The 16,885-nt window shown below is 31.1% G+C and overlaps 1 protein-coding gene across 5 annotated transcripts in view; it reads right to left on the reverse strand.

The window, feature by feature from the left end:
• The window catches only part of LOC143239106 (uncharacterized), a 28,411-nt gene that overhangs the window by 8,877 nt on the left and 2,649 nt on the right, over nucleotides 1–16,885 (reverse strand). Inside the window, exons 2-10 of one of the 5 annotated variants that reach the window (XM_076479937.1) lie at nucleotides 13,235–13,307; nucleotides 11,007–11,115; nucleotides 10,026–10,180; nucleotides 9,052–9,255; nucleotides 8,436–8,573; nucleotides 7,642–7,871; nucleotides 6,115–6,489; nucleotides 5,120–5,225; nucleotides 2,262–2,330 (exon numbers count right to left, since the gene is read on the reverse strand). In XM_076479937.1, coding sequence (XP_076336052.1) covers nucleotides 2,262–2,330; nucleotides 5,120–5,225; nucleotides 6,115–6,489; nucleotides 7,642–7,871; nucleotides 8,436–8,573; nucleotides 9,052–9,255; nucleotides 10,026–10,180; nucleotides 11,007–11,037 — 1,308 coding nt within the window. In that variant the 5' untranslated portion in view covers nucleotides 11,038–11,115; nucleotides 13,235–13,307. The remainder of the gene's footprint in view (nucleotides 1–2,261; nucleotides 2,331–5,119; nucleotides 5,226–6,114; nucleotides 6,490–7,641; nucleotides 7,872–8,435; nucleotides 8,574–9,051; nucleotides 9,256–10,025; nucleotides 10,181–11,006; nucleotides 11,116–13,234; nucleotides 13,308–16,885) is intronic. The other 4 variants (XM_076479932.1, XM_076479934.1, XM_076479933.1 and 1 more) reach the window with 4 other exon arrangements.

The following is a 16,885-nucleotide window of genomic DNA, read 5'->3' on the forward strand; positions in this document are numbered from 1 at the left end:
CTACTTAATTTCTCTTACTTGGCTAAATCTAATTTTTAACTCCCTACTTATCTTGTACTAATCCAAGCTCTCTCACACATTAATTTTTCTACAGGGCTATCAAACCTCTAACAATTCATAATGTGTTACTAGTATTCAACATATCCTCATAAAACATGGAAGCACAAATTTATGTTACACAAAATATACATCAAAAGAGCATGGATAAGAAAACACGTGTGCAAACTATAAAAAACATGATCAATAAAATTACAAAGTTATTTTATTATTATTGTTATTACAAAGAAACTAACATTCACCAAGGCCAAAACATGTTCTCTGTCTGTTCCCTAAGCCTAAATCCTGCAAACTGTCCATTCACCAAGTCTAAAACTTGTTCACTGTCTGTTCCCCGAGTCTTTTTTTATTATTATTATCACAAAGAAACTCAGGTTTTGACTTACTCATAATGATTGCCTTCTACATGTTATTACTCTAATACTATTTTCTATTACTTTCTTACTAAGTTGCATAGGTTAAAAGTATCTGACTAAATACATAAGAAACACATTTAATATACACTAAAAAAGTTGTAAATCAGACTTAGGTATCTCTAACGTAAATAGTGTAACTGTACATTACATAACAAGAGAAAAAAAATCAAACAGATTTACCTTTAACTAACCCGTTTTCAAAACGACCTCAATGGCATGTTTGTGATAAAAAGGGAATGCAGAGTGGGGTTTATTTTGACATAAAACATACCATTTCATTTCAAAAACATACTGTGTTTTTAAGACATAAAGAGAAATTTTGACTTTGTGATTTATAACTGACCACATATAATTAGACAGTGATTGTTTCTTCATCTCGGGTGTACTTTTAGAATAGAAAGATGAGTCTCTCTCTCTCTCTCTAATAAATCCAACATGACCAGAGAAAACCACACAATTCATTAAGCATTTTTTGTTTACTCTGAAACATTTCTTAATTAAGTTAGTTGTATTTACGAGTATATCTTACACTTACAAACGTACTTGGGAAAAAAAGATGTCTTAACAACAAAAGTAGTAAATTACTGGAAAAAAAATATATTTCCATTTTTTCAAATAGCTAAGTACGTATTTCTGTAAAATTAAGACTAACCAACTGTGTAACAATCCACTTGTTAGAGTACCTCATTTGCTTTAATGTTGAAACTAGTTGAATTAAAGACATTTAATGCATCTAACATGTTAAGCTGATGAGAACCTATAGGTCAAATATTGGCCATCTCTACTACATGTTGAAATATACTACAGAAAGCAAAGAAGTTTAGTAATCTCACTCAAAACTATGGAAGAGAGTCCTTAATTTTTGAAAATTTTCTGTAAATCTGTCTGGTAAGATAGTTACTTTATCAGTTAATGAAATTGTTTTTTGTTATTTAAATTTGCAAAAGATAAAAGTCTTTCATCAAATGAACATAAGCAAAATTCAATACCTGTTCATTGAATCTAATTTATTTATCCATTCACCTGTTCACTGTCTGTTCCCTAAACTTAAATCCCACATCTTGTCCATTCACCAAGAATAAAACACGTTCACTGTCTGTTCTCCAAGCCTAAACATTTGCCAATGTCAATCTCTATTTGTTGAGTCTTAATCCTATTCACTGTCTTTCAGAAAAATTTTTCAACCATGTTATAAACCATAAAAGGTGTATTATGATAGTGTTAGCTCCATATTCAAGATAACACTAATTTGTTATCACTTCTTTGAAAATTAACGTTATTTTTAAGTAACAATTATTGGTATAATTCACTAACAGTCAATACAGACTTAAGTACATCTAAACTGAAAGACAGCCTGTCATGAACATAGGGAGTAGCTATATATCCTACAAATTGTAAACCTTTCACTTTCCACTAAAATGTATAACATCAGCAAGTTTGTCTCATCAAGACAAACCTAACGTATCTTAGAGGCCAAAATTTTGAAAAAAACAAATAACAAAATTCACATAAAACTATCAAACACCTTAAACTAACTTTTATACAAAAATTTAAAAAAAAGTTCTAAATTGAATTATGAAAATATGAGTGTTGTCTTTCATCAAATTTATGAACATAGAAATTAATAATTGAAAAAAACGTTTCAATCAACTAGTTTATATTGACCATTGACTGAACCAGTCAAAAATATTTGATAGGTGGGATTGAGGGTTGATAGTAAAAATGTAAATTGTCCTAGATCTCCAGTTCTAAAGCTTTTCTCGAATAATCCATCTCTGACGTGCTTACTTTCACATTCTGCCACCTGCCGTTATTTACACCTTGTTCAGTGTTCTGCATCAAAAGATTTCTAATAGTCTGAAATAAAAAACATCTAGTACTTGTCTGCGTCATCTTCGGAAATCCTTTTTAAAATATGCAAAACATTCGTGATAAGAAAAATCATTTTTTTAAATTCAATTTTGTTGGTTTGGAGCACCACTTTCAATCAACATTAACCTTCTCCCCCTTTTGAATGTTCTACGTTTTAAGATTTCTATCAGTCAATCAGTTATAATTCACAAACATAATTATGGTAAAAAGTCAGTAATAAATGAAAAAAAGCAAAACATTATTAAACTTAGATTAAAAACAACAAAGAAAGAGCTACAAGAATAAGTCACATGAACAAATATTAAATTACATAATAATCTCCAAGCACATTTTTTCTGCTACTATTACAAATAATACTAAACATCTAAAGCAATTAACATATTAAATTTACTGATTATATTCAGATAAACTTTGTAACAAATTTCAAAACTTTATACGAGGGCTGTTCAAAAAATACGCGGACTGTTTGAATTGCGCGGCTCCAGTTGGTTCCAAGGGAATCCGCTTGGTGTCGCTAGGTTCGCACAGATCAGCTGATTTATATGCAAAAACGGTTTGGGTTGAGAAAATATTTTACATAGAAGAGCGAACAACGTTTCAACCTTCTTCGGTCATCGTCAGGTTCACAAAGAAAGAGGTAACTAACCGGAAGCTGACCACATGTTTGAAAGGGGTTGTGTAACTGTGTGTCGAAATGTAGAGGGCGGTATTAGATGTTTGAATCTATAATTTTATTTATTTTATTATATTAATATAGGTATAAAGGCATTCCTTTATATTGGTTTATTTTGGGTTTAAGTTGTTGTATAAGTAAGGCTTCTTTAATTTTGCATTTGTTTATGTTTGTTTCTTTATTTAGTATTTGAGCGTTTTCTATGGTTATGTTGTGTTTATTTGACTTGCAGTGTTAAGTAGCGTGTGAAGGTGACTTTTATGTTCTTTGAATCTGGTTTCCATTTTTCTACTTGTTTCTCCAATATAGAAGTCGTGGCAATTATGACATTGTATTTTATAAATAATGTTGGTGTGGTGTTTCTCAGTGTAGTTTTTACATAGTATAGACCTCAGTTTTGTGCCGGGTTTTTGAATAAATTTGGTATTAACTGGAATGTCATATTTTGTTACTAATTTTTGCCAAATGTTGGTTATTTGTTTGCTGATGTCAGGAATATATGGTATACAGCAGTATATGGTTTCGTGGTTTTTTTGATTAGTGAGCTGTATTTACTTTAGTTGGTTGATTTTGCTTTCTGTGTAGGTGTGTGCTTATAATGTTTTCTACGGTTTGTGGAGGAAACTTATTGATGTTGATGAAGTATTGTTTTATTTTGTCTAATTCATCGTTAATTTTATCTGGTGAGCATAGTTTTATGGCTGTGTTTATTTGGTTTCTTAGTATGTTGAGTTTTTGTTTTGTTTCATGTGCTGAGTCCCAAGGAATGTATAATCCAGTATGGGTGATTTTTCGGTGGATTTCTGTTTTGAATTGTGTGTCAGTTCTTGTAATTTTGAGGTTAAGAAATGATATTTGATTGCTTTCTTCCTGTTCACATGTGAAGTTAATGTTGGGATGTATAGAGTTAATGTGATTGAAAAAATTAAGTATGTGTTCTGTAGATTTGAATCCATAACCGTGTCATCTACATATCTGTACCAGTATAGTGGTGGATGTAATGCTGTGTTAATTGCTTGTGTTTCAACTTGTGTCATAAAAATATTGGCTAGGACTGGTGATACTGGGTTGCCCATGCTTAGGCCATTTGTTTGTATATAGTTTTGGTTGTTGAACATGAAGTTTGTCTTCGTGGTGAATTCTATGAGGGTTGCTAACTGGTTACTGGGAATTTCTATAGTTGGGTTAGGGTCTCAGATATAGAGTTCTAAGGCTATCTTGCAGGCTTCAGTGGTTGGAACTTCTGTAAGTTCTGTAACATCACCAGTCCTAGCCAAATCAACACCCTGGTGCGGGCAAATCGATGTCTGACTGTCAGGGAGCTTGCTGAAGAGTTTGGGATATCAGTTGGATCTTGTTACGAGATTTTGACCGAGAATTGAAGATGCACCAAGTTGCTGCAAAATTCGGCCCTCAGAACTCACGAGTTTTTGGCCAAACACTCGACCACTGTTCTTCCCCACCCCCCCTACTCACCTGACCTTGCTCCTTGCGATTTTTTCTTGTTCCCCAAACTCAAAAGATCCTTGAAAGGAAGAAGATTTGAGACAATTCCCAAGATTAAGGCAAATGCGACGAAGGAGCTGGAGGACATTACAAAAGAAGCGTACCAGGACTGTTTCAACAAGTGCAAACACCGTTGCGATTGAGCAGATAGCCCTTTGTTGCTTTGCTATACGAAAAACACACAAACACACACCGTTGCGATACGTGTGTGCGTTGGGGAGGAGAGTACTTTGAAGGGGTCCCAGACCTGTAACTTCTAAATAAAGTACATTTTGTTTTATGACGTCAGTCCGCGTATTTTTTGAACAGACCTCGTAAAGACAATGATACATAATGAAGTGAAACCCTACAGTGGATCACCATCTATCCTATTATGCAAGATACACACATAGACACAAATGAAATACAACAAAAAAAAAATAAACGTCTGTTAAGATAATGTAACAAATTTCAAAGAAAACTCTGATCTGTTTATTATTAAGATAACTGCTGGTGTGTTTACTCCCGCCATAGAGTTTAACAATATAAAACAATATCATAACACTTTACTTTGGTTGACATTCTTAGAAACTGTAAACAACAGGCACTAACGTACCTCGGTTAGTTTATCTGCATCAATATTCAAGGTTTCTTGCGAAAGAAGTTTCTGTAACCAATCCAATTCAGTATCTACGTCTTCTAAATACTCGGTAAAATTTTGCCTAAAAAACAGTAGTATTATATAAAGTTAAAAAATAGTCTAGTTACTTAAAAAATATACTGATTATAGCAGCCAAACTACAAGTAAAAAAAATTTTTAATAAAAATTGATATTTGCAAATAATCACAGTGAAAATCTAGATGAATGGTTAACTCTTTGGAAATTAAAGTTCTTATGAATTCCAAAATAATATTTTTATATATCTTGTTCTTTCTATATTGCTCGCCATGAATAAGAAAACTTCTCTACCAAGTCTATATATTATCAGAATGTGTACACCTGGTACTGGTATCAAAAGTAAATGTTCCCTTCACATCCCAAACAAGTCAACATGCGATACAGATTTCTAATTCAAACAAAATAAGCTAAGGAAAAAAAAAGTCTTTTTTTCAGTATTGTAGTGAACTTGAAAACTACCAAAAGTAGTTGATCCTAAACTAATTTTAAAATATAATACTAACTTTAGTTCATACTGTCATCTCATGCTCTGCTTTAATATCTACTGTATGACTTACTATTGTTTCAAAAGGTCACTGACAAATCACTTCAAATATTAAAGAGCACACAAGATGTTATGAAGGAAATGTTGAAAGCCTTTTTAATCAAAAGAATAATTTTCCCACTATGGCTGGCTGTAAGAAATATGTCCACAAAGAAAAACAAATTTTGGAAAGCTAAAATGAATATTCATTCTATGTATTTCAAACATTTCATAGGAATTTAAAAATTACAAATCTAAGCTTAAGGCAGCCTTCTGAAATAAATCTATATGCATGATGATGCTACATGCCTAAGGAATGTTTTCACATATAGAACAATAGAAAATAAAGTGTTTGTTTTAATTGTATAATACTGTTACACTGTCTTCTACAAGGTCTAAATCTATTAACCTTAACTTCATGGTTTCAGGGATTGATAATTGAAGCTCTTTCTCTTGATTAGACGACTTTTTTCCTCCAACACCTTTCTCGGTATCATCAGTATGTTGAATGCTACTGTTTTGGGTTGATGCTGAGGAAACAGTGGTAGGCAACGAGCCAGATGGTGCTGCAAAGGAAGGGCTTGGAAAGAGACTGACAGGAGGAGAAACTTGAATAATAGGAGTGTTCAATGCTGGACTGGCAGAACTTGTACCTGGTGATGGCAAATCGGTGATAACAGAGGTAGTGAAGAATTCTGGCGAATCCACGTGAACATTAGAGATGTAAGGCTCAGGAACAACATTAGCATTTGTTTGAGTACTTTCTTGAGCTGAAACTAAATCCCTTTGTAAATAAACAAAACAGAACAAGGGTGTATATATAAAGTTAGCTCTTTATCACCACTTTATACTGAAGCTTTCTTACATAATTTAATCATCCTACTCGTGATTTTGTAATTTATGCCAAAATTTGTACCTTATACAAAGGTTAATATAGCATTAAAAACTGCTATCTCTCCGAAATAAATAAGAAAAAAAAATGCTACATTAAACCTATAACACTGCATTCTGTAAAGTTCCCACTATTAAATCAGTTTGCTCAAAGGTTTACTTATTTATATTATTCAGTTTGTTGTAAGTTTATTGTATTAATAAAATCAGTATTTTGGCAGTTGATCAAAATTCTAATTCTAATTCCCCTTTATACACTCTTCATCACAACATGTGTACTTTCCAATCTGAAAATTCTCCATGTTTATTGTTCGTACTTGGAAATTTTTAAGGATAGACTCTGAAAAGAAAACTGGTATTTTTTTTGTCCATCTAAGAAGTAATTTATCACGACAACATAAATGCCGAATTTAAGAAGTAAAACAAGTTACCCAGTCATAATAAAAAACAAAACAAAGACTTTAATTACTATCTTAATCAACAGACTGGGTCAAGTTATCTTAATTTTTTAGTAGGCAAAATGTACTTCTTTTATTCAGAGATTAAGAGCAGTTATTTGCTATACAGAAACCCTTAAAAATTACATACATAGATTTGGCAAGGCACCTTATAAACTATTTATTGAGATGGCATAAGACAGGAATAAGAGATAAAATTGTAGGGTTCATTTTCACCACAATTTTCATAGTCTTTGTAATTTCATCACATTAGTCAAATTTAGTTTTATGGCAAAGTGGCAAATAGAGTGGGCACATGCTAAAGTCAACAGCATCTTAAACTAACAGTTTTAGAAATATTTGTAGGAAAAAAAGTGTTATTTTGTTTTGAATAAAATATGTTATTCATCTACATTAACATTAGTAAAATGTAAATACTGTGTACAAAATGGTACCTGAAATCTTACATTAAATTAAACAGGTGATTACCAACGGGCTATTAAATAAAATAATTACATCTATCACTGGTAACTTTTTTGCAAAGTTAACATTTACACTTTCCATACAATTATGCATACTTGACAATACACCAGTACATGTACACCTACAGTAAATCATCAGAAGCAACAGTCTCAACGTTTTCAGTGGGAGCTGACGGAATACATACGACCTTGTTAGATGAGGTTTTATTTACAGAAGACATTTTCGTAACTTCACTGCATGTTAAGTTAGCAGGTGTCTTCTCAGAAGATGAAACACTGGGTGTGCTGTCCTGGTTTGGAAGTCCGTCATCCAAAAATTCAGTAACATCATGTATTACCAGGCTACCTTTCTCTGACTGAAAAGCAGAAATACAATAGCTCAAAACAACTTACGCGATAACCAATAAACATAATGAAATGCAAATATTTTGGTTGTAACAGTGTTTTTATAATTATTAATCTACTTAATTGCTTGAAATGTGAAATTTCTTCATGCACAAAAAAAAAATATAATATTTTCAGTACAAAATAAAAAATATTTAAAGTGAAAAAAAAAAGAAATGCTACTGTACTTGGTCATGTTTTACTGAGCTAATAGAGTGGTTCATCTGAATGCATGAAACCTAATTTTGTGATTTTCAAAGAAACCTCATAATATGTAATAAAAAAATTACAATATGCATATGTCAAGTTATACCATTACACTTATTGACAAGCAATGATTTGAATGTAATCAAAATACTAGTTCTTAAGACCTTTCACAAGACCAAGAATCACACAACATGCACAACAATAAACACCATCAGTTCGCAAAGTCTCAAAATTTATCTAATTAAGAAAATTGAAAAAAGTTACAAATATTAAATAAAAGAACAATAAAAATTAGAAGTGTTATAGTACTTGAAAAGATATGTTATTACCCTCTTTGGTTCACTGTTACTAAAATCTCCAGAATAGCGAGGCATCTTGCTATTCCTCTTACTTAGCACTTGAGGAAGGCTTCGTTTTATTCCCGGAACACCATTTGTTTTCACAAAAGTAACCAAGAACCGGATCAACTACAAAAATCAGAACCTTAAACAGTTTTACTTAAAAAAACACACACTTTAAGAAAACATAATCACATCTGTCAGCTAACATTAGAATTGAAGAAGTCAATGTGTTTCGTGAATCATTTAAAAACAATATGCAGTTTACATTCCAATATAATGGACAAGTTGGTTTGCATTATTGCCAATAAATGTTTTGTATATTTCAGTAGGTCCCCAACATAAAATAAATACCACTAATGGATAAATCACTTTATATTACAAAAGGTTTAGTTATCTTTCATAAATTTTAGATTATTCTGTTTCATCAATAATTAGCATATTTTTACACTTAATGTAAATACTGCTCATTGTAGAAAAACAATAAATTTAATATGGAAGGTGTGATCAAAATAAAGAAAAATTACCCTATGTTATAGCACTGCTTCTAGATATTCAAATCAAAATATCTAACACTTACATTTGTCTGACATGAACATGCACTTACCTTATCCACAATTTGTTGTTGTCTGTGGTGTTTCTGTCTCAATATGGCAACTTCTTTCCACAAAAACTCTTTTTCTTTTTTCATTCGAGACAAGAGTGAGTTCATATTCTCTTGTTTTCCACAAATGTTCTTCACATCAAACAAAACCTCTTGTAGAACCTTTCTTGTTTCTTGAGTACTGTCTAAAGGTTTAGTTGATGTTGTCTAAAAGACAGAAATAAAAATGTTGTGAACACATCAGAACATTTTATTCTGATAGAAATGAAATAAAAACTCCATGACACGAGCACTTTCAAAACTGAAATTTGCCCCTGAAGAAGAAAGCACCACCTAATGAAAGTGCTTGGGTTACAGGGTTTCTATTTCATTTGTATCAAGACTTCTTGAACATACATGTTTTTTTAACATTATCAACATTTTATTCTGATAGCCATAGTTCTGATAACTAACATGCATTTTAAGTTAATGGATATGGTAATCATTATTCATATAACCAAATCTATCATCTGTTACTCGAACACGTACTTTATCACCACTTTATTATGTGGTCATTTCTTTCATGATTTTTGACATTTTAAGATTACAAGCCAATTTTAACATCTTCAGAATTCTTTATTTCTTTAGACATTTATCCCTTTTTAAAATTCAAATCAAACAACAAGAGTCCTTTAAAAAATTATATCTGCAATTAAAAGTTATTGGCTTTGCCCTAATAAATTTATAGCTCAGAATGTTTAAAGTCAGTGTCTTCCTATTCTGAAATATGATTCAGGTTACAACAGTCGAACTTTTACTATTAGATGTTTTCAAAATAACTATCACAGAGATAAAATCTCTGAATTTCATTGGCAGGCTAATCATTTTGACGTTTGATTAAAAAAACAGTAAAAATGTAAGATATTAATTAATCAAAAGTAATCTTTCTATGATAGGAGTTATTCTTATTTAACACTACTTACTGGTACACACTGTACCTTCACACTACTTACTGGTACACGTTGTACCTTTCTTTTAATCTTCTCCAACAGTCCTTCCTGATCCTTGAGAAAGAAGCGATGATAGAATTCCAAAATGTCATTTTCCCCCCGCATGCTACCGTGTTCTAGATTTGATCTCTTTCTAAACCCATCTGTGGAATAATGAAAGTATGAATACTGAATACGTGTTAACCCTATGTACTAGGTCAGTAAACTGGACCAAGCCCATGTCATAAAATTAATGATTACTATAATTCTGAATTTACTTTTAGTGGATCTTTAAGAAATTTGGTAAGAATTAGTAAATACTCCTACTATGTTATAAATTAAAAATCAGAATTTGAAATAAAGTATTTATACTAAAGAGTTGTCTCTTTAGTCTGACTTTGACTAGTCTCAGGGTTTTCATATTAAGAAAATAATTAGGTTTTTGAATATTATAGTTTTCATAAAGATCTTTTAAGCCTCTTAAATAAATATCAAAAGTTGTAGTTTTGGTAAAACCTTCTTGTTATTTTATCTACCCTAACAATACACAAGCTGGGTCCATTTAACTGACCTTCACAAATATGAAATAATTCTAAAATATCCTTTTTTCTTTCTAGAATTACTGCAGAAAATTACAATTATTTAGTCTAAACATCTGTTTGTAATTGTTTTACTGCTCTTTGAAACAAGTCTAATTACCATGAACAGCAAAAAAATCAGTCAGGGCAGTGTGGAGTAAAAACATTTCTGACCACAAGATAACAGTGACCAACAACAATTATATCACATACATTCAATGTTAACAAAGAAAAGTATTCCATGAAAAACTACACAATTTCCATATTTTAAAGAATGTAATATTTTTTTAAAATTATTAAATAAATAAAAAAGTTTAAGCAAAAAACGTAAGCCTAAAATCAACATTTTTTTTTATACATAAAATTCTGAAATGCATACCTATACCATAAATAAACATTTATGTTTACTTACACAAGTTCAGCTGTCTTATAAAGCTTGCCATATTATTATGTTTAAAATACTTTGGTAACAAATCTTTTGCAAACTTTGCTTGGTTGGAGATGATAAAGCTTGTTCCATCCTGCAAAAATTATCAAATAATTAAGTCTTCTTTACCTTTATTTGATTCACTACCCAAAATATATTTCATGAGATCACTTTAATTTTATTTTCATATGTAGACTGTACTCTAATTATATAAAACTTATTACGTTATTAAAAAAAATGAAAATGAAACATGCATCCATGTATTAAAAAACTTCTTAAAGTTTTGTAGTAAAGGTTTTAGGTGGCTACAGTGTGTTTCTACTAGCATCTTTCCATCAGAAAAATATATCTTTTGTGGCTGACCTTAAGTGTTACAACACAGTCTAGGTTTTAAATTTAAATTCCTAGTTTCTTCTTTAAAATATGCATGGTGTCCCAGTAATGAAGACTGCTTTGTTTCAAACCAGCCAATGAATATCAACTTACATATCACTGCCAATGCTTTACCAGAAACTAGTAGTAACTTTTCTGGAACTGGTTGAAAATCATGAGACCCAGTCAAAATGAAATAATTGATTTCTGTTTTTTCTCTCAGAAAAGAGAGAGAAAATGTACAACCAGTAAAGCCAGTATGATACAAAATAGAAACAACCAAACAGACAAAAACAAAAATGAACCAGACAAACCACAGCAGTTATGTATGAACAGTTTTATACAACCTCTCCCTCACCTGCCCAAACACACCAAGTTTGACACATGATCAGAAGATTGCAAATTAAAAGAAACCAAAAATTACCAAAAGACATCAGTACAGTTTATATATTTTTAAAACGAAACCAATCATGATAAACATAACTTACTTTTCTATCTCTGATCCAGGACTGACAAAGCAGTAAACTGATCGACCAAATATTATATATGTCATCTGACCATGTTGACTAATCAAAAACTTAAATATCAACTTTTAAGCAAAATTTAACATCAGCAGTTGAAAATATAAAAAACTAGCAATAATATCTATCTGTAATTAACAGGTCTTTACTGATTTTCTTTCCTAATCAAATGCCCAACTACAATTCCACTTCACAAAACCCAAGGTTCAAAATAATACATTTATAATTTAAATGACACCAAGTCTATGCAAGCCTGTGTGTATAGCATGTTTCATTACAGGATCTTAAATAAATCTCAAATCCAGTTATTGATTACAATAATATGTTGTGTTCTTCATACCAGTAACAGAATGTAAAAATGACATATCTAAACATGAAAATCCTATGTACCTAAGGGTACTTTGTTTTCCCATAAAGTTGGGCTTACTATTACCTTTATAGTGGAACTTTGTTTATTTTACACATTTCAGAGAGAATTCCAGAAGAGAGAGAAAAACTGACCAATTAAATATCAGTGCAAGACAGATCACAAAAGATATTTACTTTATAACTATTTTATCAACTACAAAATGGTACACTCATTATAAGGAACATATGAATTAATGCCAGTGAATAAAAGCATCAATGTTTTTCTTTTTAAAAGTTCACTGTTTTGACATATTAAACAATCAATGACACATTTAACAAATTTTGTTAAAGACATGAAACTAATTTTATGAAATCAAACCTAGTTTTATTTAAATCAAATAAAGTCTTAGGGCTTGTTCAGAAAATGTAAATATCACTTATTTCATAAAGCTATTATCAGTAGTAGTGTGGTATATGAATATACTATGCATTTATCTAGTATTATTTTATTATTTACTCTGAATTTATAATTTATTCTGTATTGGGTGTGATATGTACCAGAAATAGCTGCTTCACAACTGTGGGCTAAATTGTGATCAGAAACTCAGAAGGTTGACATAACATTTAAAAACAGCAAAGGACTTGTTGGTCCATTTAATCATAAATGGAGTTTGGGGAATGCTAAGCATACACCTATCCATCACCACCACTAAATTTCCTACTCAAATCTGTATTAATTTGATCTTTTATGACCACTCCATTAAAAAAGATAAAATTATATTGTCTAAATATGCCTCCTACCCTGTCAATATTTACACCCCTGTCCCACAGTCCTATCATTTTCAACATTAAGTATAACTAAAATGATAAATATTAGCCTATTTTGTAACTTAACAACCATCTGAAATTCAAGTAAAATAAATGAACACTTACTAAGTCCAACTAACGTCAATAGTACAAATGAACACTTACTAAGTCCGACTAACATCAATAGTTGCAAAGCCTTCAGGAAGATGAGTGAGGGATAACCTTCAGGAAAACTGCTCTATTAAAAAAATAGAGAGTAAAATCAAAAGAGAGAGTCCAAAAATGAATAGAGTTATGATAGAACATGCTCTAGGGAAGGGTTAGAACAAGATAAGGATGTACAGTAGTAAAAAAAGGATCAGTTACAGGAAAAGATTCAGGCACCAGTCTCTAAACATAGTTGAACCTTGGACTGCTTACAATGAGGAAAGGAGATAGTGAGATATTCTTTCCTAAAGCATACTGATAAAATGATTTCAAAACTAGGATGAGAATATGCTTGTTAAGTGTTAAGTATAGGACACTATACACTATGATGACAGGGTGTTAGCAACAAGGATCAATCTTTTTTTCCAGTGCAAATGAAAGTGAATGATGTTGGAAACTATTAATCAGGAGAGCTGCTAAATAAATATAAATAACTTTTTTCAGGAAATTATGGTTAGAAAGAAATGCAAAACCATTTCGGAAATGCAGGAATTACTTAGTAGAATCCAATCTTAAGTGAAAGATGGCTTGTGATATATTAAGAACAATAAGAGGACTAGATGGACCGATGAAATAGTCTTTGGATGACAGTGATTATATATGCTAGAGCAGTTTGTATTGGTTTGTTTTGAATTTTGCTCAAAGCTACACGAGGGCTATCTGTGCTGTTAAAGCAGTGATTCTAAAATATTTTATTTAACTTACCCCTCAATTCAACCTGGCAAAAAGTAAATAAATGAACAAACATCAGATGTTTAGTTGCCATTTTAGACAACATGTTTTTGCACTTAGATCATTGGCAAATCCAAGGAAAATTGACCTGAAGTTTGGGGAATGCTAAACATACACCTATCCATCACTAACATTAAATTTTCTACTCAAATTTGTAATGATTTGATCATTTATACTGAAAATGTAAATTACAGCCATCGATAATGTATTCTAAGAAATGTGCTGTATGAAAAATACTCATACATTTATTCCTTCCATTTCTTAATTTTTCTTGGGAATAATTTCAAATAGTTGATAATTATCAGCATGTGAAATACATAAAAAAAAACTTTGAACAATAACAGGAAAAAGCACAAAATGTATTAAATATTAAAATGTTCCAGACAAACCCAAACAAACACAGCTTACTATACAGCAATACAATATGATTCAACTGGCACTGAAAAAAAATATTCATAAAACACCTTGAAAAAAAAATAGCACTGTTCAACATAATTTTCATCTTTGGCCAAATAAGGATGATAGTTTATATGTTAAAGAGATGGAATGTGATGATAACAATCTTGTTGAAATGTTAAACATTCATCTTGCAGTACCTGATGATGTGTAATCTGGTAAAAACCTTGTATATTTACAACAGTTTTCTTTATTATCAATTCAAGTCATCTCCAAACTTTTATTAAAGCCACATGGAGGTCACCAGTTTTTTTCATTGGAATTGGGTCTATGTGGTCTTGAACATCAATGTAGTTAAATGTACCGTATCCAGTTCTTTGTGCTAAGTGACAGCACAACACTTTCTCATGTGTAACAATCTTTTACTGAAAAATAACTATACATACTTCATCTTTTCTAATGTTCACACAAGTTTGTTTTGTGACATTTTACAGCTGTAATAAAGGATGTTTGTGTGCAACTGTGTGCACACATTTTCTTATAGCAAAGCCACATTGGGCCATCTGCCATGTCCACCGAGGGGAATGAAACCCATTATTAGCAATGTAAATCCATAGACTTACCACTGTCCAGAAAGGGAGGGAGACAATAAAGGACATATTTCAATCTTTGAAGGTTTGAAAAACATTAATGAATAGAGGTTCAAACCACTGATATAACTAACTTATGTAATGATTACATTGGTATAACTACTTGCTTTTATTTGACTGATTTTTTTTTAAATGCAAGTAATCTGTATAAATGAAATAAAACATTTACATGTACTGTAAAAATATTTTATACACAGAAAAGAAGTTTTAATTCTTATATTCTAAATAATAATAAATGGATGTTTCTTAAGTTGTGGTTGATGCTATGTGCACATCCACATAGCTACATAGATTATGCTTCAATTCCTAGAACACATCATTTTTGCCACAATATGCAAATGACTAAAGCAAACCAAATCTATTTAAATGTCACTATTCCAAGTAGGGCAATAATATTTTAAACATAAAATATTAATTAATCAAACACCCCTATTAAACAAAGAATTAGAAAATATACACAAACCTCCAACTATAACAAAAGGTTGCCAGAGACAGTGCTATTATAAAACAGAATGTCTTTGACAAAGGTGTCAGACAAATGAATAAACAATAATAAAAATAACTGAAAGTAAACAGAACAGATTAACAGTAACACTTTGATCAGAAAATAATACCAACCTTCAAATATAACAAAATAAAAAGAAATTGACAATGTAGCTGATAAAAGCACCCTTTGTTTAAAATAACACTCCATTCATGTCTTGTATGCTAGGCATCCAGTAGGTTTTATCATAGTAATGCACCTGCTGAATATATTCCTTTATGTTTCACTATAATGACCAAATGAAACACATCTTGTTAACTTTTTTTATTTAACAACCTTTCATAAAGTAAAGCATTATACAATTTATAAGACAAAATTTTTCATGTGAGTTGATATTTAATGTGTAATTACTATTCAAACATTGTCAACAGTTTCTGTTAACAAGAGAGAGAAAAAAAAAAAGAAGAGAGACAACTTGAATGTCTCCTGATGAACCTTTAAATGTTTATAACTGTCTCTGAATTTCTGTCTAGTGAACTAAACTTAGAACACAGACCAAAATCACACCCATCAATATGTCTTGTAAACTGTGTTGCCCATAACTTTACAATCAGATTTGAACAGTCAACAACTATTTTTGGCTACTCTTTACATAAAATCTGATATTCTTAGGATACATTCAATTGTCTACTTCATAATAAAACCCACATATCACATGTTACTTCACACCTTGAAGTTCTTTGTTGTTGTTGTTGTCTAGTCCTGATGCATTTTAATGTTTTACTTACAGCTGTGAAACTTTGTTTTTTAAATCCACCTCTTACGTTTCTCGGAACATCTGTAAGGTGTGTGAATCTACAGGGTGACCCACAAGTCCCTATCCATCCATATGTTGTGTCTGAACAACGTTATAATACTAATGATGAGTTCAAGACAGCTGTTACAGCAGCATTTGGAACAAGAACGCCTGCTATGTTGAGGAAAATGTCTCTCAGAACATAGCGTCGCATAATATTATGCAGCGAGAATGAGGGACAGCACACAGATACACTGGATACATAAGATATATGGATGGGTAGAGACTTACGGGCCACCCTGTATATAAGGAAATATGTAGAGTGCAGAAAAGTTATGTTTGATTAGATGTTTAAAATATAATGTTTAATTTCAATTGCTTTATTTAAGGAAAAGTGACAAGTTATTGAAAAGTATTCAGGAAGATTTTGGTTTTTGAGAGATTAACATATGGGAACAGATGAAATCAATAAACTTTAGTTTTGTGTGTGGGAGATGAAAAAAATGTTCACAGGGGAGGGAACATAATTAAGGTTTTAAGACAGTTAGAGA

This window comes from Tachypleus tridentatus, chromosome 13 (assembly GCF_004210375.1).
Source record: "Tachypleus tridentatus isolate NWPU-2018 chromosome 13, ASM421037v1, whole genome shotgun sequence".
Classification (NCBI taxonomy): domain Eukaryota; kingdom Metazoa; phylum Arthropoda; class Merostomata; order Xiphosura; family Limulidae; genus Tachypleus; species Tachypleus tridentatus.